The sequence below is a fragment of the Lampetra planeri genome, chromosome 47 (genome assembly GCF_965212315.1).
Source record: "Lampetra planeri chromosome 47, kcLamPlan1.2.h2, whole genome shotgun sequence".
In the NCBI taxonomy this organism is placed as follows: domain Eukaryota; kingdom Metazoa; phylum Chordata; class Hyperoartia; order Petromyzontiformes; family Petromyzontidae; genus Lampetra; species Lampetra planeri.
Window position 1 is genome coordinate 5,598,554 of NC_136153.1, and position 27,507 is coordinate 5,626,060.

At 49.0% G+C, this 27,507-nt stretch overlaps 1 protein-coding gene across 7 annotated transcripts in view; it reads left to right on the top strand.

Annotated features, from left to right (window-relative positions):
• The window catches only part of LOC144733531 (dystrophin-like), a 393,684-nt gene that overhangs the window by 311,709 nt on the left and 54,468 nt on the right, over window positions 1-27,507 (top strand). For all 7 annotated transcript variants that reach the window (XM_078615485.1, XM_078615482.1, XM_078615479.1 and 4 more), the window contains one exon: window positions 3,587-3,647. In XM_078615485.1, coding sequence (XP_078471611.1) covers window positions 3,587-3,647 — 61 coding nt within the window. The remainder of the gene's footprint in view (window positions 1-3,586; window positions 3,648-27,507) is intronic.

Sequence of the window (27,507 nt, forward strand, 5' to 3'; positions counted from 1 at the left end):
GTCGAGTGATCGACGGTCCCATCGTGACCTTGCGCGTAATGAGACCGGGGGCATTGCGTCTCTGGCTCTGCAATAAAATATGCAAGAAAGGTTTAGACGGAGAGCGAAATAAATTATTGTAATATATTTACACGTGAAACAAAACACATTGGCTGATGAGCATGTCAGAAAATGTATACGTTTATTTTAATCTATATTCATAACATGGATACATACAACCGTAAGTTATTTAGCAGTTCATGAGATAAAACATCTCAACTCATAACGTGATTAATAATATGAAATAACTTTGCAGATATCTTGTGAATTTGATGTGATGTTCGATCGAGAACTCGGAGGCAATGTATACCTTTTTTGTATTCATCTTGATAAACACCATGAATATGCAAGAATCATTATTTATAACCTTTTGTTATTCCACTGCTGGATGAAGGCCAACCCGCACCATGCTGCATCGTGTGGTTATTTTCACCACAGTTCAACCCCCGAGCTGGTGTGGGTTTAGGAGCAGGAGAGGGGGGGGGAGATGCCCAGGACCGGTTCGGTTATCGCTCCCCACTGATATTAACCTTGGCCAATACATCGCGTTCAGATTACCGGATTCGCATCACAGCGCGCTAACCACCCCTCCAGCCTTTTGAATGTGTAAAGTGTCTGAATACGACTCTATCACGGTGCCTCCGTACAAAAGCGTGGGGAATGGGAGGGGGGGAGAGATGACCAAGCAACGGTGGGAGGGAATTACGAACAGCAGGCCTCACCGGGTTGTCACATGTGTAATGTGCCTGCGTGTGTTGCGGCTACAGTTTTGGAGGAAATGCCCTCTGGCAAGCAATGCTCAAGCGCGCGTGTTCTCTTTTCTTTTTTCCACCAAGCCCGAAGTGAGGGCCGCAGAAGCGGCATCGCCGTGCGCGTCAAAGCTGGCAGCCGGACGGCTGTCACGTGCAACGTTCCGTGTGTAACTTGCGCAACAATCTAGCCGAGGTCCCACGGGCGAGCGAAATTCCGTCGTGAAAAATAGCTTTCACGGAGCGCCTGCCCACTCCCCCGCGGTCCCCTTTTGCTGCCTCGCAAAAAGCAAATCCCAGCTGCTTTGCCAGCGTGCGCACGTAAGAGGGTTTAAGTCGCACGTTTCACACCGGCGCCGTTGTTCTCTTATCTCCGGAAAAATTGCCAGTGCCAAGGCCGGACAGATACATGTTTGGTATCGGGGTAGCAGTGGATGTGAGGACACGCATTATTCTTGAGTTTAAAGAGGAACGGGGGTTGGAGTTGGGGGAGGCATGGTGGCATAGCGGATTAGCGCATTGCAACATGAAGCCTGCCAGCTGATAAACTTAGTGATGGCTGCTAAGCCAATAAAGGGTCCTTTCAACTGTGTAAGGGCAAATGTGTGTTTAATCATTCCAATAAAATAACTTTCATTTATTTGTACATTCAATGCTGGATGAAGTCCTCGCCGTGCCGTGCCGGTCGTGGGTGGTCTTTGACCATACTTCCCCGCCCTAGCAAAGCGGGGGGGGGGATGCTTGGCGTTTACTGTACTATATGGGCCTGGCAATCCTGTGGTTGATTGCCGGCCACGAACGACGTCGTAGTGAGTGGTGTGTGAATCGGGGCCTTAATCACGTCCCCCTTCATTAACGCGCCCTGACCAGCACAGCAAAGTATGGTCAAACGGCCCTCAAAAACTGTCCAGCAGTTGCATTGAGAAATTGTCAACGTCAAGTAGAAGAAGTCGTATGCATCTAACTACAACTGCTACGCCTGCAACGTCTCATGCAATGGGCAGTGAGGGGAGCAGCAGGTTTACCACGCTTTGAATTCTGCAATCCCTGGTACTGAAACCTCCAGATTAGGAAGTTAATGAACGGAAAAATCGCAATGTTCTTGCTTTTAAACTTTCCTCCATGGGGTTCCGTCTATATTTCAAGCACTTCAACCCACTTGCCGAGTGCAATTGAACACTTCACGAGAAGCTAAAACTTCTGAAGCGAGACACTCGCCTATCCCCGACGGCAACCTGATCGTGTGAGTCGGCAACGTGGCACCGATTCCGCACGTGCTCACGACCTACAGAGTTGTCTCAAATTACCGGTCATACCCTTTCGCACAACCGAGCCGTGCCGGACCAGGCCAGTGTGGCTCGGCTTGTTTTTTCCCCACTGCAAAAGCTCCGAGCCAGGACGTCGCGCACAATGACTGCGTCATTAGCCCCTGGCACCTGCCTGGCTCCGAGCCAGGTTCGAGACGCCTTGTGAGAGGCCAACGTTAGCGTGGTTTGGTCACAGCTCGGCATGGAAAATAGCCAGTGGAAAACTACCCCATACCGAGCCGGCTTGGAAATGCCATTGGGAAAGGGATGATGCTTTCCAAGTGCCACTTTCGTTTTCATAATTTGATTTGTCGGCACACGCCTCTGGCTGGCGAGCGGTTTGATTTTAAATTTCGATTTAAAGCTTTCGTGACTGCAGGGATTCATTTCTTGGTTCTTTCGGTAAAGTCACGTAGAATGGAAATAATAAAATAATAAAAATAAAACATAATAAAATAATTTTCACGACGTTTCGGCCACAACGCAAGCAGCCGTCCTCAGGTGAAGAACAGGTCTGTCGAGAAGACAGAGCATTGTTGGGTGGAGACTCTGTCTTCTCGACAGACCTGTTCTTCACCTGAGGACGGCTGCTTGCGTTGTGTCCGAAACGTCGTGAGAATTATTTTATTAGTTTTCATTTTTATTATTTTATTATTTCCATTCTACGTGACTTTACCGAAAGAACCAAGAAGGTTTGATTTTACTTGGCTGTCCGCTCCACCACGTTGCGCAAACATCTCCACCCAACAATGCTCGCCGGGCACGCCCGTCGCGTTGCGTTCAATTAACTACAAAGTCCCGCTACTGTGTCGTCCTTTGCGGCACGCTTAACTCGTGGTGTTTCCAGTCTGCGGTGGGTCAATGCAAGTTGGGCAGCTCTACGGCCATCACTGTAAAGGTCTGAGCACCGTGGCGGCTCTAGTCATAGGATAATCAAGCACGTGGCTTCGAGAGCCCCCCCCCCAGAAGCTCAAGGGGCCCTGGTTTCACAGAAAATTTGGGCTGCATCAAATATCAGCGAAAATTCTAAATCTTCATGAACGCAGCTATCTCCTGGCCAGAGCTAACATCAGCGGTGAATGATGCCTGAACCAGTTGTGGGCTTCTCATGAATTCTGTACTCGACATTCTGGTGAAGTATGGTCAAGCAACCCCCCCCCCCCCCAAGATCGATATGGCATGCCTTTATCAAGGAATATATTTACAAAGGACTGAACAAGATTACTATTTCTGTGTAGGTTTTCGCACTTGTGCTGAACAGCTTTCCCAGCTGTAGTTCTTTCATGTTGTGCCTTGGTGCAACATGAAAACACATTGGGGGAACTATGTTATGACCATCATTATTATGATTGCGGTCAGATCCCTGAATATTTCTTTACTTGCCAATGTGGAAACTTAGCACAGTCTGTGTGCCCCAGCCTGGGCAGTGCCTTGTGTAAATCCTGTTTGTGTGCGTGTGTGTGTCCGATCCGCGTGTCCACTGCAATGCAGGCTCCTTGCAGGGCTCCTGGGAATGTTCCCTCGCCACCAACAAGGTCCCCTACTACATCAAGTAAGTCACCACACGTCGAGCATACACCAACAACAGCAGTTGCACGACAGTGCTCTGTCCATTCGTATGTCCGTATATTAATGAGGGGCACGATAACTCCCCGTGAAGTTGATCCGGTATCAATTAAACTTTACTGTAAAGTTGTGTCGCTGTTAGGGAGTTGCCCTATAGAAAACTGGCCACGTTCATCAGAGGATGATCCACGCCCTTCCCGGCAGAGCTGCTATCCGAGCTCCATGGAGTAATCGCGGCCTACAGTCGAGATAGTTTCTGCACGAGCGGCGCAACCGCTACAGAGATCGTTATTGTCGCAAATCTAACACTTCCCAGGACGAACGCATGCTGAGGAGTCTCACAGAATCCACGCACACAAGCCTCAAATTTGTTTTTCTTTCCTCCTCCTCGTTGTTGTGAATGCACCCGGTGGGGCGGTGACACAGTCTCGAGCTGTCGCGCGGTTCGAGCCCTTGCGGCCGCCCTGGTAAATACTCCGCAGCGGACGTTGAAGATCCCGTGACGATATTCGGAAAAAGAGTCGGACGCGTGCGCCGGCATCGCGGGTCCAAATTCATTACCCGAAGAAGAGTCTAGAGACCCCAGGGGGGGGGAGGCTTCCCCGGCAAAATAAATGCAAGAACAAAAAAAAACGAGCGCTGCACGGCAAATCAACCGCGGCAAATGCTCGGTGCATTTTCTTGGGGTTGCCCTGAACGGGCAAAAACAATCGTTCCCTTTGTGCGCGGCCTTTGCAGTCGACGTTCGCGTGGAAGTGCCCTCTCTCTCAGTGGCGCCATTGTTGCGCGACACAGAGGCAAGCGCCATGGTGGGACGCGAGTGGCCGCGCGCGTGTGTGTTCTGTGTCGAGAAACTGCGGCCTCGCCGCACGCGACCGGGGTGGAGGGAGCTGGGGGGATGAGAGCACCGTGACCTCCAAAACCTCCCCCTCCCCCCTTTGACGCATTACAACGAAGGTTTGTCCAAATGTGAAGAATTACCAGTAAATCGCTCGATTTTGGAAAGCGCGAAGCAAATCGTCAGCCCCTTGCTGCGAAAAACGTAGCGGAAGCCTCGTGAAAAAGTGCCTGGAGAACTCGGTTAGGGGGGGGGGAAGAGGCTTTCCTGGGTAAATAAATGTGAGAAGAACTAGTGCAACACGAGCTAAGGTTCTAAAGCGTTCATGCCTTAAAAATCCTTCTGATTCTGACCCCCCCCCCCGCCGCTCCCCTCCCCCCCCACATACGATGTAACTGGTATTGACTAAACATCCCAATGCTGAAAAACGACTGACAAAGTGACTCACTTGAGGTTTACGCACACACACAGCAGCAACATCGCCCCTTGCGTAGACCACTTGGCAGGACCCTCCTGCAATTGATTATTCCACAACTCGACTCCACGACGCTTTCCTGGATTAAAAACAAACAAACCGTGAGCAGACATAATCGAGCATCGTCCACCCTTAAAATTGTGCTTGGATAATGGAGAGATAATACTGGTAGGAGCCTCCTGGTTACACCAGCCCACAGGGGATTATTGTGTCCGTCCGTCATGCATCCAAAAATGGGAGGGGTGGGGCTTGGTGGGGAGGGGAGGGTGGGGAGGGGCTGGATAGGGAGGGGCTGGGTGGGGAGGGTGAGGGTGGGGAGGGGATGGGTAGGGAGGGGCTGGGTGGGGAGGTGGGGGGTGGGAGGGGTGGGGCTGGGTGGAGAGGGGCTGGTCACCCCGTGGTGCTCTTATAAAACTCAACGTTTAACCTACTCACGCCGGCTTGTGCCCGCCCTCACAGTCGGCCATATTTGCGGAATACACCACGCCGCCGTTGACCCTGGCCATTGACCGAGCAACCCAACGTTCCTACCAGCTCCCTCCGCAGGAATGTGTTTGTCAGCGAGTTGCCTTGCAATGACTGGAAAAGGAGAAGCACTGGACTTCAAATATCAAGTCGCTCTTCACGCATCCGCAGTTCCAAACGCGCACGGTGATGAATCTCACAAGGAGCGCCCATTCGCTTAGTTTTTTTATTTCTGTACAATTTTTTTTCCTTAATATTTTTCTTTGGAAAACGGCGATGTTTTTTTAGTAATGTTTTTATTTTATTACATGTAGGAGCCCCGGGTACAGAGCACGGATACCACGATGTGGGGGGGGGGGGTGAGAGGGGGCTACAGAAACTCCGCGGACATAATTCCGAAACGCTGTGCGTCTGAGTTGAGAGCCAGGAGGGGGGAGAGATTGGGGGGCTCGCTGCTGCCACACCCCACCGAGCGGTGGTGGGGGGGGCGCGACCGGGGTGTTTGTACTTTTTAAAAATCCTTTATATTCAGTTCACTTGCTTGCTTGCTTGCGCGCTTACGACCGTGCAAATCTTTCGGTCGTTTTTTAACCCACTTCCCGTGATCCATTCGAGCTGACATTTTGCACACAGACTCGTTGTGCGTGACAATTTATTTTTGTGAAAAATAGTTTCCAAAATTTTACACTTTTTAGGAAAAAAATAATTATATTTAATTACCAATTGCTTAATGGTGGCAGGCAATCATCTGACCCATAGGTGGCAGCCATCTCAAGCCAGAGGACGAGAGGACTCTAGCCGCCACGCATATAAAGGATTTATAGTGAAAAACTTTGTGTTTACGGGTTAATTTTTTTGTATATGGGTAAGCGGAAGGTGATGGAATAACTTAAGAAAGAAAGTGGTGGGAGCGGGATGGGGGTTGAAGGGCGGGAGGATGGGGTACCATTGGCGATGTTTACCAAGTAAGTTCTTTGCCTTCTTTAGAACTGCATTTTTGTGTTTAGTTTGGCGTCCTTATTGTCGATTTGGTTAAATATGCAATGTTTGTTCGCCAAACCGCCGTGTGACGGTAGCCGAAGCGAGATGCGAAGACGCGCTGCCGCAACCTACAGAGCCACCTCCGATGAGCGCGGTTGGCTACGTACGGTGCAAAAGAAGTTCAACATACATACGTGCACGCACGCATACAGTTCCAACCCACAAATGTGCGCAGGTTTGAGCCCGTGATTTGTTCCCATGCCTGGCTCGGCTCGTCGTTGTGTGCATTGTCCGGACACTTTTCTTTTTTTAACGAGCACCCAGCACCCCACCCCCACCACAGCGTTCCCATACGGGCCCCTTGTAGCCCCCCCTCCCCCCCCGCATAATTGGAATGTCACCCCTGTGTTGTTTTAAGGTCATCTCTGTTAGACGTACACCCTTTCCTTTTCATTAGAATGTCGGCTTCCCTGGATCACGTGATCCCTCCGTAGACACACTCGCTGTGGTGGTGGTGGTGGAGGGGGCGAACTGCTTGCAGGGAACGATGCGGCCAACGTCGCAAGCCAAACAATCCCCTTCCAAAAGACTTGAACAGCCACCGCTGTGCTGCGGAACGCATATAGCTTGGGCTGGTTTTTAAAAATGGGGAGGAAAGGAAGAGATTCGCTACCGCACAGCGAGGGGATTTGAGACGAAGGCTGCCGTTGGGATATACGCTGAACGTAAAAGTGAAAAGGTTGCAGGCCCTGTAATTGGCTTGGTCTCGCCACTTGGCAGAAGAGGCCTCCGCTGAGAGGGAGCTTTAGAAGGGCTCCCTCTCGATGACATTGGGCCCTCCCTCACTGATTCTCGATTTGAAGCTTTCGTGACTGCAAGGATTCATACTCGTAGGCTTTTTCGGTTAAGTCACGTAGGTAAAAAATAAAAATAAAATTTATAAAAGTAATAATATAAATAAAATAATAAATCACGACGTTTCGGAGGCAACACAAGTCTCCGTTATCAGGTGGGACCATCACAGCTAAAATTACTGCATCAAGTGAGAAAAAATTCCAAAAGACCAGCCCTTAAATACAAGTTAAGGGGGGAGGGGCTTATCTGAATGTGGTAACCAGGGAATGGCACGTGGGGGTGGTGGGCGGGGCTACAAGAGAAATTGGTCAACGTCGTCATGTGCAAGAGAACAATCGGTGTACCTCGACCTAAACCCCTCACTGGCCAGACTTTCTGGAAGGCTCAGAGGAGTTGCACTTGTTTAACACTTTCCTGCACCACGCACGATGCGCCGATCAACTAACCGCCGGTGTTATCCACCTGTACTGGGCATCTGTGAAGAAAGAGCTTCATAGCTCATCGGATTCATCCAGTATATTAAAAATATTCTGATGATGATACTGCTGAGTGGACAGGGATGGAGGGATTTACGAAACTAGCCCCATTGTTTCAACTGCCGGAGAAAGATCGAACCGATGACCTCTGGATGGAAAGTCCTGTGTGCTAACCATGACACTGTGGCAACATTTAACATGACGGGTGAAAATAACATTTTTAAATCATGTCAAGAAAGTTACCTGGAGCAAATACATTTTAAAAAAGATGACAACAAATAACATTTGCCACTTTTCCCATCCCTTGTGGCCAGATGTCACTGGTTTAATATCATTTTCTTCCATGAAACATTGGTGGGGGAAGTCGTGGGTTATGCCCACACGTGTGCTCATCGTGTAAAAGCAGACGAAATAGCCTGCAGAGTTCGCTTAAGCGGGACACTCTGCCGTCAGTTACATCAGCAATATTTTTACAGTCCCCTCCTCCATTGCATTTCCTTGAACTTCTCCGCCGTGGAAACTGTCATCTCAAAAAAACACAAACGAACGACCCTGTCGCTCGAGCTTGTAACGGCGTATGGCGCTCATGTTGAGCGTAGCCAATTTGCAGATGAACGGTTAACGGAGGCTGGTAACCGTGCCTCGACTTGCACCCGGCTCCCCCCTTCCATACAGACGCGCGTGGCAGAGCGGAACGGGCAGACTGGCTGTCTGGGAAGTCTACCGCGTGGCGATTCCATTGCTCAGTAAATAGTTTGTGGTTTCGGTTTAGAATCCTTTCATATTAATGCATTGCAAACACACGGCTGCCTCTTGCTCAATTGCTAACTGAAAAAAAACTAAATCCCATACTTTGCCTGCACGGCATTTGAAACCGAATCGTCCAAATTTCTTCAATTTCCCTCCCCGCCCACCGTCTCTGTCCACTGCAGCTGGTCTGTGATCGGCAGTCCGTGCGTGATGGGGGCAAAGTGTGGGTGCTCCCACCGCTTGCGAGAAACATAGCCAGCGTGGATAGAGCATAACACGGTACCATCTTTCTAGAGGCGCTCCTTCACAGCTTCCTCTCACACAGGGGGCTACACACCTGCGTCTCCGGAGCCGCGTGCGGTGGCTCTTTGTAAGGACTGGTGACTCGTTCTTTGTCAAGGACCAGCGTCTCTCGCCGTTCACCACTCAGTGCATTGCGCCTCTTGAAATGTTGAGTTTTTCTTTGACCCAATTGTAAAACAACAACAAAAAGTCTTGTTATTTTTGGTTGCCGGCTCGAGCTGAAGGGCCCTATCTGCCGGCGGTGCGACGCGAGCAAGCAATTGCAGGGCTGCGCCTTTGCCAGGTTAACCATTCGTACAACTTCTAAGAGGGCCTAATGAAGCTGCAGGGCCCACGAGTACACAGTGCCTTGCGCTGGTGCATGCAACTTATCGGGAAAACGTGTTTTTACCTCTTCCATTAGATAAGGCGATTTGCCTTGCAGTTTTCAAAGGTTGTAAAAAAAACATGTTTCGTCTCCCGTTATCGCGATGTCTGGCCGCGTGCCTGTCACTTGCAGCATGGCGGAGTGAGTGTCTCGCTGCCTTCATATCCGCCTGCCCGCCGTACCTTTCTTCATTATTGACAACTTGCAGCTCAGCACACGGCAGATGCCTGCGCAGCGCGACTCACGACCTCCTCTTGATACCAAGATCCAGGATGGTCATCCTCGTGTCTATGCGCCGCTTCTCGGTGGCAGCCCCAACAGTCTGGAACGCCGTCAACCCTCTGCACATTCGCAGCATCACCTCAATCGCCTCCTTCAAGAGAGACTTAAAAACTCACCTCTACAATCATGCTTTCGAGCGACTCTGAGCTTGGCTCCGCGCCTCTGAGTTGCGGCCACTACGTCTGCAAATTTGCGCGCGTTACAAATTGAACTATTATTACTATTATTATGAAGCCGAGTGCCGACCGCGCAAAAAGTGCGCAGGGGGAGGGTGGCGGGGGGCGTCGTTTAAAACACGGCCGCTCTTTATACTGCAGGGGCCGGCCAGGTATGCGGCCGTGTGCCTCAGGTGCAGTCTGTGACTTGTCCTTGGGCCCCCGTTCCACCCTCAATCTAAATTCTCAAGAATGTTTCTTTGCTAACGTGAGGCTAGGTGTGGAATGCCTGTGTTAACACACACACACACGCGCGTGTGTGTGTGTGTCTGTGAGTAATCGTCTGTGTGTGTGTGTCTGCTAACAGCACTTGCCCCTACAGTCTGTTAAGGCTATATGGGGGATCTTTGGTTCTTTGGTGTGTGCATGGGGTACTGCGTCACAACGGCAAGTCGCGCTGCGTTGCCAAGAGATATCTGAACCGGTTCTGGACCTCCTCTAGGTCGACTCGGCCTCAAATGAGTAACCTGGTGCGGTGTGCAAACATCGCCACTGGGGAGACAAAGGCGGCCGGGCGCGGTACTGGCTACCCACCCCCTCGTGTGCCGTGCCGGCCTTCATCGGTGCTACTCGCTAACAGCACTTGCCCCTACCGTTTGTTAAGGCTATACGGGGAATCTTTGTCATTGTATGTGCGTGTGTGTGTGCATAGACAACTGCGGCACAATGGTTTGCGCACTGCGTTGCCCAGAGATTTCTGAACCGGTTGTGGACCTCCCCTAGGTCGACTCAGCCTTTAATGAGTAACCGATGTGATGCGTTGTTATCGGCAATGGGGGAGACACGGGAGGCTGGGCACGTTGCTAGGCATACCACGTACTGATAGCGCCGTGCCCAGCCTTCACAGGTGGTTGCTAGCAGCATACGCCCCAACAGTCGAATTATATTATATATCAGCAAACATTGTCTGTGGGGGGGGGGAGAGTAGCGGATCATCCTAATCACCAGGCTTTGATTTCTGGGCATGAATAACATCGGTGACCAGCCGTGTGTGCATCTGAACGTTCCTTTGAAACTTCGCTCAGTCAACTCGGTCAATTCGGCTTTAAATGAGAACCTGGCGCTCAGTGTACGCACCAGTGCTGGGGAGACAAAGGCGGTCAGGGTGGTGGTGGTGCTATAACCATTCTCCCTCGTACGCCAAGCAGCACTCGCCCCAAACTGTCTGTTAAACACTCTTCAAGCAGTGCCGGATTATCGTAGTAGAAAAAAGTAGCTACAAATGCTACGGGCCCCGCACTTTCAAGGGCCTCGCGTTAAATACTTTCAAGCTATCAATTCCGGTTCAGTGATTCTGCACTTGCTCTATTACTATAGTACTATAATGCCTTTATGAACGATTGGGTGTTTAAGGTTAGCGATTTGTCGTATTATCTGGCTGTATAGCAAATGAAAAAATACAATTACTTTACTATGCAAGTAAAAAATTTGTGTCTTAATATTTGCGTGTTTTTTATTTATTTAGGGCCCCTTTATAGCATATGCTACAGGCCCCGCACTAGCTTAGTCCGGTACTGCCTTCAGGGCAACTTTGTCTGGACAGCTTAGGGGGGTGGGGCGGGCAATCGGTGGACTCAAACTTGTCTCGGTCAATGCAGACCGGTGGTGGTTTTCTTAAGTCACGCATCTTGTCAAGGGGGAGGGGGGTGTTGGAAACTGAATCGTCTGTAGCTAAACTATGTTCACGCCATATACCACACACCCGGTGTGTATGTGTGTGTGTGCTCGCTTCATGGGCAGACATGCTGCTTCATTCATTCACTCACAACTATCCTTGAGGCAGAAATTGCCTTGAGGCTCTCTCTGTGACCGAGCTGTATTGTATGTACAGAGCAGAAGCTGGCTGTAAGAACACCTTGTATAACGAGTGTTCTGATATAAGCAACACTTGCTTACATTACACCCGTGGCGAAGGGAAGGCGAAGTTTAACTTGTGATACAAGAAACGCTCGCCTTGTGATACGGTGGCAAGATGTTCACTAGCTCGCCTGGTATACAGGAGGTCGTGGGTTCGATCTCGACCCTTGACACCTGCTGTATATTTGGAGTTTGCGTGTTCTCTCCCCGTGGTCGCGTGAATTTTTCACCGAGTCTCTGGTTTTTCCCCTCTTAAACATTTAGAATCGACACGTGCTTTGGAGTATTTGGCTGCGATAAATGTCCACGTGATTCGCCAATTCGTTGAGCCCAGTGGAGCTACGGAGCTTCGCTGGGCCTTACCTGGTAAAATAAATAATAGTTTAGCTTAAATAGTAAAAAAATAGTTTTCGTTTAAGAGGTATGCTAATAGCCAGCTTCCACTGTGTGTGTGTATAGTAAGTAGGGCGTGTGATTATACCTAGACGTCTGCTGCCTTATAATTCGAGTCTCTCAATGTCTTTTGTTTCGTAACCGGAACCCGAATTTATGCGGGGAGACTTTTCCCCCAACCAACCCACCCCCATAGACCGTCCAAGTGCATTCCTACGCCGTGCCCTTTTTTCCTCTCTCTCTCTCCACCGATCATTGCCATGATGAACATTATTATCGTTCGAGAGAGAGAGGTGGTGGTGGCGCGGTGTGTAATCGTCGAGCGGGTCGGCCGTGGCTGTCGCTCGCTCGCTCCGTCGTTTGCCGTTAAAAGACCTTTCACAGTGGCAGTGTGGGGGCGGGCTTATCTTATCTCGCCCGCGGGGATCACTCCCCTCGTTTGGGGGGGTGGTGGTGGTGTTGGGTCTGACCGAGCCCTATCTAGATCGTAGCACATTCCCGCGGCGGCGGTAGTAGGTTTCTCTTTGTCTCTCTCGCTCGCTCGTCTGTTGTCCCCCTGCAATGTGGGTCATCTCGGATTTCAGTTCTAGACCAGGTCTGGGTCTCCTGGCCGCCCCGGGGGGGGGGGGGGGAGCGCGATTCTTCGCTGAGTGTCGATTCTTGGCCACACCGCTGCCTCCCTCCCTCCTTGCCCACTCGGCAGGCTCGGAGCGACGTGCAGGCGGGGGGAGAGAGCGCCTTGCCACGCTCGGCGCCCCGAATTGCGTCGACCTTTTTGACTCCGTTACAGGGGCCTCTTCGGCCTCCGTAATCTACTGCTGGATGAGCAACCACCACCTCATGACGTGTGGGGGGGGGCGGGGGGTCATGGGGATGACTTGACCCTACTTCGCCGCGTTGGTCAATTGTGTGGGTCGGTGAAGGCGGGGAGCATGAACGCGGTGGTGTAGAATCAGGGCATAGAATCGCAGTCCAAAAATGTACATTTTTCTCCACTGCCTTCAAATGTCTTCTTGGTTCTTTCGGTAAAGTCACGTAGAAGGGAAATAATAAAAATTAAACATAATAAAATACAATTCTCACGACTTTTTGGCCACAACGCAAGCAGCCGCCCTCAGGTGAAGAACAGGGCTGTAGGAAAGACAGCCCTGGATTCATCTTCTTGCGTTGTGACCGAAACGTCGTGAGAATTTTTATTTTATTTTGTTTTATTTTTATTATTTTATTATTTCCCTTCTACGTGACTTTACCGAAAGAAGCAAGAAGACGAATCCCTGCTGTCACGAAAGCTTTAAATCGAAAAATGTATTCACGGTTGTGCGTCGGAGCTCTCCGATGCGTTCTCGGGTCGTGCCGCACGCTGTGTTCGGCACCGCGTCCGACGTTTCGCTCCACATGCTGGGGGGATGTTCAGCTCCCGAAGAAGAAGAAGAAGCTTCCAGCACGTGGCGTGAAATGGTTGAGATGGGGTTGAAACTGCAGAGCACATTGGAGAGGTTTTGGAGCGCTTGATGGGCCTAAAGAATTGCAGGTTTTCCGCCTTCAGTGTTGGCGAAGAGTTCTTCCCTCTGTGCTGACTGTGGGTGGTACTTGTGCTCCATACCTCCGTGCGTCTAGCTGTGTGCTCTCCGTGGAATTCATGGTAACTTTCAAAAGTATTTCATTTCGAACAGTGGTATAAGGTGTGAGGGGATGGGGGGGGGCTATGGGGGGGATCGCCCTTCCCCCAATCCCCCAACCCCCTCCTCCTTGACACCCCTAAAATATTTTGTTGATATTTACAATATCATTTTTATTTTAATATTTTTATTGATGTGGGGCTTTAAGTTAACAGCTTGATATTTTGGATTGCTCCCCACCACCCCCCCCCCCATGGAAAGTTACTAGGTCCGCCTCTGATTTCAAAAGCCTTTTGTGAATTTGTTGTATGTGTCATATCTGCCCCATATATGTTCAGTTGAAAGTTGTTCAACCCCGTCATGTGTGTGGCATATCTCTGGGGGAGGGGGTGATCCAATTTTTCTTCGCCATGAAAGCCAAAACAATCATTTGAACAGGCCAAACATCCCAATGCAGTATCCGCCTTAACAAAAAATAAGTCTTGAGACCCTACAAAAGGCTTTCCTTGAACAAATTTCAAATTTCTACAATTTATAGCTGTATAGCTGAAGATGAGGGAACGGCAACTTGACTCAGAAGCTCGGCTGCCATCCTTTTGTTACAGACCCCCCCCCCCCGGCCGTGTGGCTCAGTTTGTATTTCTCGTGCGGACGATGTCATCCGCATGCAAAGTTAAACCTTGTCAAAGCGTGGCATTAAGTAGAGCACCGTGGGAATAATTCTGCCGGAAAATTACCCCGCTATCTTTACCGTTCCAGCATTCGAAATCACGTTACGCGTGTCTTAATAAGGTTACTTTGATGTGCTTTCTGCGGAAAGGTGTTGGACAAAGCCACTTTCCCTAAGTGCGGTTATTTAAAAGTGCCTTAATTTTAGTGAGTTTTTTTGATAACGGTGGAGAGGGAGGAAAGGGGGTGTTGGAAGGCTTTCGGGGTTTATTGGATGCCGTAATTTGAAACGACAGGGGAATTTAATTCACTGCAGCCGTCTGTTTTGTTATTTCATTCCAGGAGAAATCTCATTTAGCCAACATCCAAGGCAAATTTAGAAGCCCTCTGAGTGTTCACTTGCTGCCCGCGCAAGCCTCCAAACTGATAAGCAAACGTTCGCATTAAATAATGACATTAATAAATAATCATCATTGAATAAAGGAATAAGTTCGATGTCACAGCCACTCTGAGAAAAAGGGACTGGCCCTGTACGTACGTTGAATTTCTCTTACACCGTTCGTAACCAAACCGCGCTAATCGTAGGCACCTTGCCACGGTGCAATGGTCAGCGCGCTGGTCCCGCAGTTCAGAGGTCACCAGTTCGATTCGATCTGGCGCGATAGTTGGAGCAACGGCGCAAGTTTCTCGCATCCCTCCAACTACTGTTCGCGTACCTCCGATTAGCACGGTTGGTTACGTATGGTGCGAAAGAAGTCCAAGGTACATACGTGTACAGCAGTGGCATTATGATTGTTGCCGTACATCAACAAAAGCCAAACAAATAAGAAGACCCGGTGGTGCAAATGGTTACGCCACAGTTTTTCGATGGGCAGATCCACACGCGTTGGAGTAAACTGTCGGGTATTCCCACATTTTTTTTCCCCACCCAAGATGTCTGGCCAGCATGTAAGAGAAGGCCAAATGTATACATGCGCATGTACGTATGTTGAACTTGTTCCGCATGGTGCGTAGCCAACCACGTTTACCGGAGGTGCAGGAAATACGCTCGGAAGTACGCGTGTCTAGCGGAGGCTTTTCTCGCCAGCAACGGCGTGAGCGAGCGGTTGCAAGGCTGCGCCTTTAACTTAAAAGTAAACCATTGGCCCGTGAAGGAAAAGCTCAGCGCTTCGATGGCTCTTGCAATTTATAAGTGCCCGGGCTTGTCTAAGTTGAGGCAAGCACAATGTTGAAACGGGCGCGCGCGTGCGAAACGGACACCCAGGGAACTGGGAACCCTGGCTCTCGCCGGAGCCGCAACCACTGAACGCAAGGCACGCGTGTTCCCGTTTGTTAATGAGCCTGTTTATTGATTTAATTAATTTACTCGCAGGCAGCGGGCGGACGGAGACTGATGGCTGGCTGACACGGAAACCCGTATCGACGGGCCAGGCTCAGACAATAGACAAACATCCGGCTCTGGCTATTACAGATCGGCGGGTTGATTGCGCGGAGAGGGCTTTTAATGGGTGCAGTTCACCAACGTGAGTTTCGGCAATTGCATTGGGAATAAAATGAAAGGATTGGGGGGGTGGGTGGGGGGCGGAGAGGGGAGGGGGTTGCACTTTGAGGCGGAACCATGAAAAGATGAAGCTCGGGCTTGGAAGGCGGGCAAACTTTGACAAAATGTAAATTCAATAAATGTGTGGGAAGAGTTATGGGCAAATGCCACTTTGCGGCACGTAAATCAGGCTTTCATTCGGTGACTTGCTTTCATTTTATTTTATGATGAATGAATGCTTTGTGTGGCCGTTCCTTTGTTATTAATAATAACTTGGAACGTTTGATATTCACGCCATTCTCATAGCGCGAGGCTAACGCACTCCGTTTCACAGATGCAGTTTCACAGTCGGGAGACGGTCGATGTTGCAAAGCGTGAACCGAATTGAGAAATGTTTGTAGGTAATCTTTTCTAATTTGGAAAATTCGGACCGCGACGCCGGCACACAATGCCCCCCCCACTCCCTTCAAATCGCACCACGGGATCTTTGAACGTCCGCTGTGCCGCAGGCGGCGTGTGATAGCGGCAATAAACAGGGCGGCCTACTGGATCAGAACCGTGAAACACCTCCGCAACGAGCGACGAGAACGCGCCTGCCGCTCGGACAGGTCACCGCCCCACGTGGTGGACGGGTCTCTGCCTTCGAGTGCTCTGCCTCATTATCCACCAGGAGCTGTGCCCATGATCCTGTGTCCAGTGTGAATGAGCATGGCGAGACGTGCGGGAAGTATGTGCGTGCGAATGTGTTGAGCTTCTTCCGGCCCGTACGTAGCCCAACCGTGCTCATCGGAGGTGTGGGGAAAGGACAACACACTAAATACAAAGAGCATTTCTACAGAAATGAGTTTTCAATCTCGATTTAAAAGTGCATCGGTCCATTGGCTTCCTAATCTCGGATGGAATGAAACCAATGGCGAGCTACAGATGGAGTCACGAGTGCACACGCCAGGATGAATGTACAGATTGTAATTAAAAGCAATTCTTGGTGGAAAAGCATGTTCTGTCCCTCGCCTGGCACACAGGAGATCGTGGGTTTGATCCCGACCCATGATGCCCGTTGTATATTTGGAGTTTGGGTGTTCCCCTTCCCCTGTGGTCACGTGGGATTGTCCCTGCGCTTTTAGAAATACGCGTTAAGATGATTTGGCTGCCACTATAAATTCCTACGTATGAGCTAATAAGCCACTTGTGATGAGCTATCATGTGAAGAAGAGTTAACAGCTCCGTAAGCTTTACCAGCTTAATAAAATGGTAAATAGTAAAAGTGCGTATGTATGTCTAGCTTCGTTTGCACAGTACATAGCCAACCGTGCTAAAAGAGTAACGTATATGGATCATATGTTTTTTGTGATTTAGTGATGGAATGGTTGTACAGTGATTAACCCCCACCGCACTACGGACCCGAGTCAACTGAGTTGGATTCCGAGCTACGGCTAACATCAAGTGTCAAATAATATCTGAACTGGTCCTGCCCCCCCCCACCCCCCGCCATGTTCAAAACCCCACACTGATCGGCGTGGTGAAGTATGGGTAAAAAAAACATGACCGACATAACATTGGAATTCTTCATCCATTGATGGATTGAGAATGGAAATGTTTGTTATGATTATCTTTGTTACATTCATAAGCAATGACAAAGGATAGCGGCTTAACATACTCATGCAGTCGGTACGATACTCGACAGACGAACCCGCATACGCAAACATCGATGAGTACAAACTCACAGCGGCCCTTGGCAAAAATCCCTGCACACAAGGACACGTGACTTGGACACGTGACAGCGATGAAGGCACGCAGCGAGCGACACACGGCAGACGCATAGACACACAGGATCACTTGACAAACATTGACATGCACATACATACCCTACACACACACAGGAACTCTCCAGATGTACAGACACACAGGTGCGCTTTACCGAAATGTCAACACACAGGGAAGTTTGACGGACGTACAGACACACTTACACTCCACGTGCTTAAGAAACACGCAGCCGTACTTTATAGACGTACATACTTGGGTTATTCAAAGACGTGCATACCCATGTACAGGTATTCTACGCACACATAGGCACTTTGCAAACACATTGGCAGACTGGTGTGCCATAGAGGAATATATTCTTAGGTTTTTTCGGTAAAGTCACGTAGGTAAAAAATTAAAATTAATAAAAGTAAAATAAAATAAAAATTGACTTTTATTTTACTTTTATTAATTTAATTTTTTTACCTACGTGACTTTACCGAAAAACCCTAAGAATATGAATCCTTGTAGTCACGAAAGCTTCAAACCGTAGAGGAATATCAACACGCTTGGATACTTGATGAACGCACACAGAAACTCACATTCTTAGGGATACACAGCAGCAGCTGCATTATACGAATATACACAGAGGTACCCAACAGACACGCAAACATACGTATCAGACACACACACAGGAACTCTAAAGAATGTTACATGTATACAGACGCAGAGGTACCTGACAGTTTTATATTCCACTGCGAAAACTTAGATCTGCCTATTCTGGCCTACTCGTTATTTTAAAGACCAGACTTTGTTCCGTGGGAGAAGACGCAGATCTTTCTTTGCGGGCAGTCTCCACAATTTGTGGGAATTCCCTTCCTCGATCCGTGAGAGAATCCGAGTCTGTTAAACTTTTTTAATTGCGTCTTAAAAACTCACCTGTTTTTAACAGCTCTCTCTCTTTTTTTTACGATCAGTGGAAACAAGAAGATGCTCTGTGTAGTCGGCACTTGGCTTCGTTTATCATTTCGTAATTAATTTTTTTTAATAACTTTGCTTTATGTAAAACCCCCACCTCTCGGTCACTCTCTCGCTCACTCTCTCGCTAACTTCAGCTTCGTGCGATGCTATTTGAGGCATCGTGCGAATTGCGCTTCACAACACCGAGTTTATTAGCACCGTGTACATGTATACACACGCAGAGAGGTCGACTGACTTGCACACACATCAGTATTTTACACGTGTACAGCACAGGTGCGCTGGTTGCCCTATGGCAGAGGTCGCAAACGGGTTTTGATTCCTTACCCATACCCGTACCCGGCCGCACCAGGGTCGCAAATGGGTACCCGTACCCGGCGGTACGGGTACCCGTTCCCTACCCGTACCCTACCCGAAATGAGTGACAAATGGTTACTCACCAGTGACTCACGGCCTACCCGTACCCGTACCCGGCCGCACCAGGGTCGCAAATGGATACCCGTACCCGTACCTGGCCGGGTACGGGTAGCCGGGTATCGGGTAGGGTACGGGTATCGGGTACCTGGTTGCGACCTCTGCCCTATGGCACTCCACACACGTGGCCAGCATGTTCCAGACATGGAGACGCGCATGCGCGCGCAGGTGAATATATGGAAAATAAAAAATAAGTTTTTACCCTTTTTGGCAATAAAACAGGTGTTAAGATGTTAAAACAACATACAGAAACGTGTTTCAAGGAATCAAGTCTGCATTAACCACACGTACCTGTGGTGAACATTCAAACACACCTGTCTTAACATGTTTTATTGCCAGAAAGAGTAAAACCTATTCTTATTTTTCATACTTTAAGACTAGCATGAAATAGCTGCTCACGCCGAGCTATGAATGTTCTGATGCGTGCATGGTCTTCGTACCGTTTGCTTTTTGGCGTTCTCTGTTCTGACACTGGTGAGACGTGGCCATAAAGAAGGCTGTCTCTGGCGTAGGCCAGTCAGTTTCAAAGACGATGCAAATATTATCAGATCGTTTATTTGCATGTTCACCACAAGAACGTGTGGTTAATGCAGACTTGATTCCTTGAAACAGGTTTCTATTCGGTGCTTGAACATCTGAACACATGTTTTATTGATAGAAAGGGTAAACCCCTATTCTTATTTTTCATACTATTGTCAAAAAGCTCCCGTGATACAGGCGACTATATAGCAAGGCAGCTACACTCAACATAGAATTGGACACTTGACAGACAGACTTTACAGACACATGCAGGGGCACTTTAATAGACACGGCCACACTTGACAGATATATAGACCTCTTCTTGGTTCTTTCGGTAAAGTCACGTAGAATGGAAATAATAAAAAAATAAAAATAACACATTATATAATAATTCTGAAACGTCGTGAGAATTATTTTATTATGTTTTATTTTTATTACTTTATTATTTCCATTCTACGTGACTATACCGAAAGAACCAAGAAGATGAATCCCTGCAGTCGCGAAAGCTTTAAATCGAAAAGATATATAGACACACAGGACGTTGAGTCTCACAGCAGGCTTTAAGGACCGCGAGTCCCCATAGCCTGAATCAATTTTGAACCGGATTCATCTTGTCAGATCTCGGAGGCGAAAGCAGAAGTGAGCGTGGTTCTTGGTGATGGAGACTTTGGCTGGGAGGTGGCCAATAATCGACCGGTGCATCAGCGGATTCTTGGCTTTGTCTGTGCGTAGCTTTGAGTGTCGCCCCACGATACGCGTGCTGGGTTGTTTTCCTCCAGGTTCTCCGCTTTCCTCCCGCACGAAGACAAAACTCTCGTTGAACGGACTCAGCCAAACATCCAAAGATAAGAGAACCCTCCTGAAACATTGTATAGGCACTCGGTGTGGTTTTTTTCTCCAGTAAATAAATAGCATAACCATCTTTTGATTTAAAGCTTTCGTGACTGCAGGGATTCATATTATTGGTTCTTTCGGTAAAGTCACGTAGAAGGGAAATAATAAAATAATATAAATATAAAACAATAAAAATTCTCACGACGTTTCGACTGCAACACAAGCAATCATCATCAGGTGTGAAATCCACAGCAAGAAATTTTGAAAAAAAAATCTAATTTTCTTGCTGTGGATTTCACACCTGATGATTGCTTGTGTTGCAGTCGAAACGTCGTGAGAATATTTATTGTTTTATATTTATATCATTTTATTATTTCCCCTCTTCGTAGCATAATCATCATCATGGTCGTCATCGTAATTTTAACGTGATGTGGTGATATTAATGTAACACTTAATAATACCCGAAAGTGTGCGCATGGTGGGTGTCCTCGTAGTGCTCTGCTTTCTGCCAAATAAAGCCAAACACTCAGAATCAGAATCTTTATGTCGACTGCAGGAGGAGGAATCCGATGAGCTATGAAACTCTTTTAATAGATGTCCAGTATGGGGCGAGCCAGAAAAAAAAAAGAAACATTAAAGGAGTGCAAAATAGAGAGAAGGGTAAGGAAGTCACTAAATATGAAGAAATTATCTGTAACAGAGTACAGCACACTCTCCAACCAGTAACGTATTGGCATGTTTTGTTTACATAACAAACCTTACTATTTGGCTGTGTCAGGTGGTGGCGGGTTTAACGACACATTTATATTTACACAATCCAACCCAAAGACCTCTTGTGGATAATATTGGTCGCGAAAGCGTGCGTGTTAAAATAAATAAATAAATATTCTTGCTTTTTTTTATCAAGCTCGGGCAAGGCAGCACAAACGACAACAAAACAGTCCCAGACCACACCGCGATAACGCCACAGAGCAGTAGTCCCCCTCATTGATGGCTTTGACGAATCTTGACAATTGGGTGAGGCTTTCCTGGCTACAAGGGGAAGGGGCATCGACCGCCAAATGAACGTACCGCCTCGGCCGCCCCCCCTGACGTCACGGAGCTCGGAGTTTGTTTAACACGTAATAGTAGTCGTAGTAGGCGTTCGCGACCAATATTATTAATAGGAAAGTTTTTTTGGGTTAGATTGTGTGAATACAAAAAATGTGTCGTTAAACCCACCACCACCCGACACAGCCAATTAGCTACTACTTTAGCACCACCAGAATGTTGCAGAGGAGACACACAACATTTTCAATTCGAGTACGACGTTTCGCCGGTGATTGAAACCAACTTCATCGGGTTATTCGCTACGTTGTCCCCACCTGAAGAAGGACGCTTGTGTTGCGCCCGAAACGTCGTGATTTAATTTAGTTGTTTTCATTTATTTTATTTAAAAAATTTACCCACGTAACTTTACCGAAAAAACCAAAGAGTATGAATCCTTGCAGTCACGAAAGCTTCAAATGTAGAATTATTTGCCAGAATTTGTGAAGAAGTCTTTCATGTCTCTGGAGTTTGCCTGGCAGGCACAGACGCATGGGGAGCAGCAAGTAATGAATTCTGGTGCAGTGTGGGCTGAACAAATCGTCCTTTAAGAGACTCGCAAATAGTCCGGCGTAGTTTTCGTGTATTAATGCAATTACGACCGGATTAAGGTCAAGGCGGCGTATATCTCTGCGCATGATGCATCGGTGTGTTGGCTCAAATCGCATCCGCGCTTTCAGTAAACAAATTATAATTACGGATTATATTGGGTCGGACACTTGCTCCGTGCGGGGATTCGGGTTTGAATATCAGCTCCTTCGTGTGGATAAATGTAACGTGCGGCGCACCAGGATTATTGACTTCATAATGTCTCGGTAATCCTCGGCAGAAAAAAACACTACAGGGAGCAGGATAAGGATAAAGGTGAGGAAAGTGCCGTCCCCCGCCTTAGAAGCAAAGCAGATGACTCGCCGATGAGACGCGTGCTTTCAGCGTTGCGCCGTGTCTGCGGGGAGCTTTGGACCGAGTTCGAAATGCCCTTTGCACACAGGGCCACCGCCAGGTCATGTGTGGATCACTGTGTGCCTTGTCAGGAACCACGGTGGCGAGATGTTAACTACCTCGCCTGGTACACAGGCGGCTGTGGGTTCGATCCCGACCCTGACGCTTGTAGATTTGGAGTTTGCATCTTTTCTCCGTGGTCACGTGGATTTTTCTCCGGGTCCTCCGGTTTTTCCCTCCACACTTAGAAACATGCGTTTGGAGTATTTGGCTGCTATAAATTTCCACACGATGAAAATCCACTTTGTTGAGCTATCATTTGTGGCCAGGTCGCTTCTGAAAAAGAGCTATGTAGCTTAGTGGGCCTTATCTGGTAAAATAAAAGAGTTTTAAGGAGTTTTAGGTACCACTTCTAAAAGAGGTCGTGAACTGTCATAAAACAGCATCGCTGCTACTGCGTAGATTTCTGCGGCTGTCCTGTGCAGCTCTCCGATGCGTTTTTGGCTCGGACTGCATGCTGTCCAGTACGATGTCCAACGTTTTGCTGCACATGTTGAGACCTTATTGAGGAACTCGGTTCCAGATTCCTGACAAAAGCACCCAGCAGGTGGAGTGAAACATCGGACGTCGTGCCAATCAACGCGTGGCACAACCCAAAAACGTATCGCTGCTGCTGGTCATATTTCTATGAATTTTTTTTATACATCAGATGGCTTTTGACTTTTTTTTTTCAAACCATGAAAAGATCATGCAAAAATTAGAATTTTGGTTGCTTTGATGGACCAGGCTGATGCTCTTAAGAGGATGTCCTTATGAAGGCTTCCTGTCAGATTGGTGACATTTCACGGAGCATTGCCACCTTGGGGGACGGTTCAGATATCGCTCCTCGCCGCCAATGCGAGCCACGGCTGGGAAGGAGATGCACGTCAGTGCGCTAAGCGCCCACCTATCCCACCTGCCACTAACCAGCTCGGTGACGTGCGGTTAAACATATCCCCCGCGACCGACTGAGCAGCTGTAGATTGACAGAGGGCAGTCAAATTGTTTTCGTTATCATCGATTCGTATGAGCGGTAGGAGTTATTACTGCTGCCCTTACACAGTTCAGTAGCTTCGCTACTCTCCATTCACTGAGCAGCCAAGCTATTCGGGGACCTAGAAGACATTGGTGGAAGGTGCCTCGCAAATAAAAGTAAATTGTTAATACGGTGGGAGTTTACGTAACGGTGTGTATCTTGCTCTGCGGTGATGTTCGGCATGATGTCCCCCGCGCGTACGCTCGCCCGCCTTCACCCACGGCGCACTGACCGGCGTGGCGCGACATATATGTTTTACAGCAGGGCGTCTCTTTAAAAAAGTGCGCATGTGTCACGGCCGTTCGTCCGGCTTTGTGAGCCCGTCAATAATGGAGCTCCCGCTGCACACAAGACCGAGGCCGACGCCTCTCATCTTTCCACTTTATTTATTTCGCTTTCGTACCTGCAGACGCCAGCGCGTGTGTTTGTCCATCGATGTGTGTCTTTCTTTGTCATATGCGTGCGGGCGGTGATGCAATGCGAATGTCTGGCCGGGGCACGCCAGCAACAGACTTGGCTGGACGCAGCGGTAATCGGAAACAAGGGCGCAGAGGCAAACACGGAATGGAAAAAAAAAAATTTGCCATTTTTGCTTTGCTCCACGCTGCAAGAGTTAAAGGTGCAGCCCTGCAATCGCTCTGCTCATGCCACTGCTGCCAGAAGGGCCTCAACTAGAGGGGGCGATCAAGCTCGCGAGAGCCCCTCTGGGAGAACAGCGTCTTTGGCCGAGCTCTTCCACGCTGGTCGGACGTGCTGGAAGGAGTGGGAGTGTACCCACACGTTACCCCCCCCCCCACCGCACACCGACCTGCCGAGCGACAAACGTCGCGTGCCCAGTTCCATTGCAGGGGTGGACGGGGATTTAAAAATAATCTTTGCCCGCGGCTTCAACTGTGCCACGTCGAGATATGTAAACCGACGACCCTCTGGATGTGAAGGGTTCCAGTCCGTTGTTAGCCGCGCCACGCCACTGCAGCACCCCCCCCCCCCCACTTCACGCTGTAACGATGCAAAATAATCGCAGCGTTTGTTGGCTACGTTTGAGATTATGGCGATCCGCTACTCGTGTCAAGAATGGCTGACTTCAATGAATGCATGCATTGAAGTCTTTTTTTGTTGCACGAAAATGTATCTCATCGTGAGGCTTGTTGGTATTGTATGTAAGCAATATGCTCACGTTCCTTGAAACGCAGAGAATAGACATAGGAGAGAATGGGAGAGAGACTGATACAAATGAGGCGGTGCAAACGATACCGTGTAGAATCTATTGATTCATCATTGGTTTATTTTGGGTTAGGCCATGTAAAAGTGTGTGTCTTAGAACCTCCTCCACCCGACACGGCCGATAAATTAAAATGCCGTGTGAATCGAACGTGCCCGATATATGCCTGCTTCAGCAGTGTTGCCGGTGTTGTTGTTGGAGAGTGAATGTTGTGAGAGTGATCTCACAATATTGACATGGATAGCGACGTTTCACTGGAGATTTCATCCAGCATCGTCAGGTTGTTCTTAACAGGAGCTCATATCTGTGCATGTATGTTGAACTTCCTTTGTACCACAAGTAGCCAACCATACTAATCGGAGGTGCGGGTATATGTGAGTATCTGCGTCTCAGCGTGGGTCTGTGTGAGTCTCTGGGTCTTAGTGCGGGTCTCCATGAGTCTCTGGGTCTTAGTGCGGGTCTCCATGAGTCTCTGGGTTTTAGTGTGGGTCTATGTGAGTCTCTGGGTCTTAGTGTGGGTCTGTGTGAGTATGGATCTAAGTGTGGGTCTATGTGAGTCTCTGGGTCTTAGTGCGGGTCTATGTGAGTCTGGGTCTAAGTGTGGGTCTATGTGAGTCTCTGGGTCCTAGTGTGGGTCTATGTGAGTCTCTGGGTCCTAGTGTGGGTCTATGTGAGTCTCTGGGTCTTAGTGCGGGTCTATGTGAGTCTGGGTCTAAGTGTGGGTCTGTGTGAGTATCTGGGTCTAAGTTTGGGTCTATGTGAGTCTGGGTCTAAGTGTGGGTCTATGTGAGTCTCTGGGTCCTAGTGTGGGTCTATGTGAGTCTCTGGGTCTCAGTGTGGGTCTATGTGAGTCTCTGGGTCTAAGTTTGGGTCTATGTGAGTCTCTGGGTCTTAGTGCGGGTCTATGTGAGTCTCTGGGTCTAAGTTTGGGTCTATGTGAGTCTCTGGGTCTTAGTGCGGGTCTATGTGAGTCTGGATCTAAGTGTGGGTCTGTGTGAGTATCTGGGTCTCAGTGTGGGTCTTTGTGAGTCTCTGGGTCTAAGTTTGGGTCTATGTGAGTCTCTGGGTCCTAGTGTGGGTCTATGTGAGTCTCTGGGTCTCAGTGTGGGTCTATGTGAGTCTCTGGGTCCTAGTGCGGGTCTGTGTGAGTCTCTGGGTCTTAGTGCGGATCTATGTGAGTCTGGATCTAAGTGTGGGTCTACGTGAGTCTCTGGGTCCTAGTGTGGGTCTGTGTGAGTCTCTGGGTCTTAGTGCGGATCTATGTGAGTCTGGATCTAAGTGTGGGTCTACGTGAGTCTCTGGGTCTAAGTGTGGGTCTGTGTGAGTCTCTGGGTCTTAGTGCGGATCTATGTGAGTCTGGATCTAAGTGTGGGTCTACGTGAGTCTCTGGGTCTTAGTGTGGGTCTGTGTGAGTATCTGGGTCTTAGTGCGGATCTATGTGAGTCTGGATCTAAGTGTGGGTCTACGTGAGTCTCTGGGTCTAAGTGTGGGTCTGTGTGAGTCTCTGGGTCTTAGTGCGGGTCTATGTGAGTCTGGATCTAAGTGTGGGTCTACGTGAGTCTCTGGGTCCTAGTGTGGGTCTATGTGAGTCTCTGGGTCTCAGTGTGGGTCTATGTGAGTCTCTGGGTCCTAGTGCGGGTGCATGTGAGTCTCTGGGTCTTAGTGCGGATCTATGTGAGTCTGGATCTAAGTGTGGGTCTACGTGAGTCTCTGGATCTAAGTGTGGGTCTGTGTGAGTCTCTGGGTCTTAGTGCGGATCTATGTGAGTCTGGATCTAAGTGTGGGTCTACGTGAGTCTCTGGGTCTTAGTGTGGGTCTGTGTGAGTATCTGGGTCTTAGTGCGGATCTATGTGAGTCTGGATCTAAGTGTGGGTCTACGTGAGTCTCTGGGTCTAAGTGTGGGTCTGTGTGAGTCTCTGGGTCTTAGTGCGGATCTATGTGAGTCTGGATCTAAGTGTGGGTCTATGTGAGTCTCTGGGTCTAAGTGTGGGTCTGTGTGAGTCTCTGGGTCTTAGTGCGGATCTATGTGAGTCTGGATCTAAGTGTGGGTCTACGTGAGTCTCTGGGTCTAAGTGTGGGTCTGTGTGAGTATCTGGGTCTTAGTGCGGGTCTATGTGAGTCTCTGGGTCTAAGTGCGGGTCTATGTGAGTCTGGATCTAAGTGTGGGTCTGTGCGAGAGTTTAACCCTCAACTCTCCTGGTCGCCGCAGTGAGGCTCCGCCACACTTGGCATGGGGGGTCACGCGTTCGAGCCTGTGGTGAACAGATAATGGGGGAGCAGGACTTGCCATTGGGGTAGGATTCTTAGGGAAGAGAGGGAGGCAGCTGGAGGAAGTCGCTTGAGTGACGAGTGACCTTAAAGCCTGCGCGTGGCTTCTGCTGGACAGGTCGTGGCCAAACGTGAGGTTTTCGGCAGGGAGGCAGGCAGGCAGGCAGGGAGGGAGGGACGGAGGGAGGCCAATTAGGGAGTCCTTCCCTCCCGCTGGTGCTGTCAGAGTCATTAAATATGCATTCCGCTGGAATGAGGGGACAGGTGTGTGGAGAAGAGTGGGTCATTGACGGGCCCAATGGGGTAGAGACATTTGTCTTCTCGGGTCAATGACACCTTCTGCTTGTTGAATTGAAGATGTTCCATCTCTCTAGTTCCGTTACCGTGAAATTGGACACACAAACTAGCGGGTGTCATGATTTGTCCTCCCAGGAACGCGATACGATCTAATAATCAGTGTGATTTTCTGTCCGAATGACGACGACGACAACAACTTATACGAGGTGGGCTGTGGGTCGGGGACGGTGGGGAGAAGCAAGGGAAAGCGGAGAGGGAATCGGGAAAGAATAGGAAGTGAGATGGTAGAGGGGCGGGTCGGTTCACAGTCCAGTTAACGAATCAAA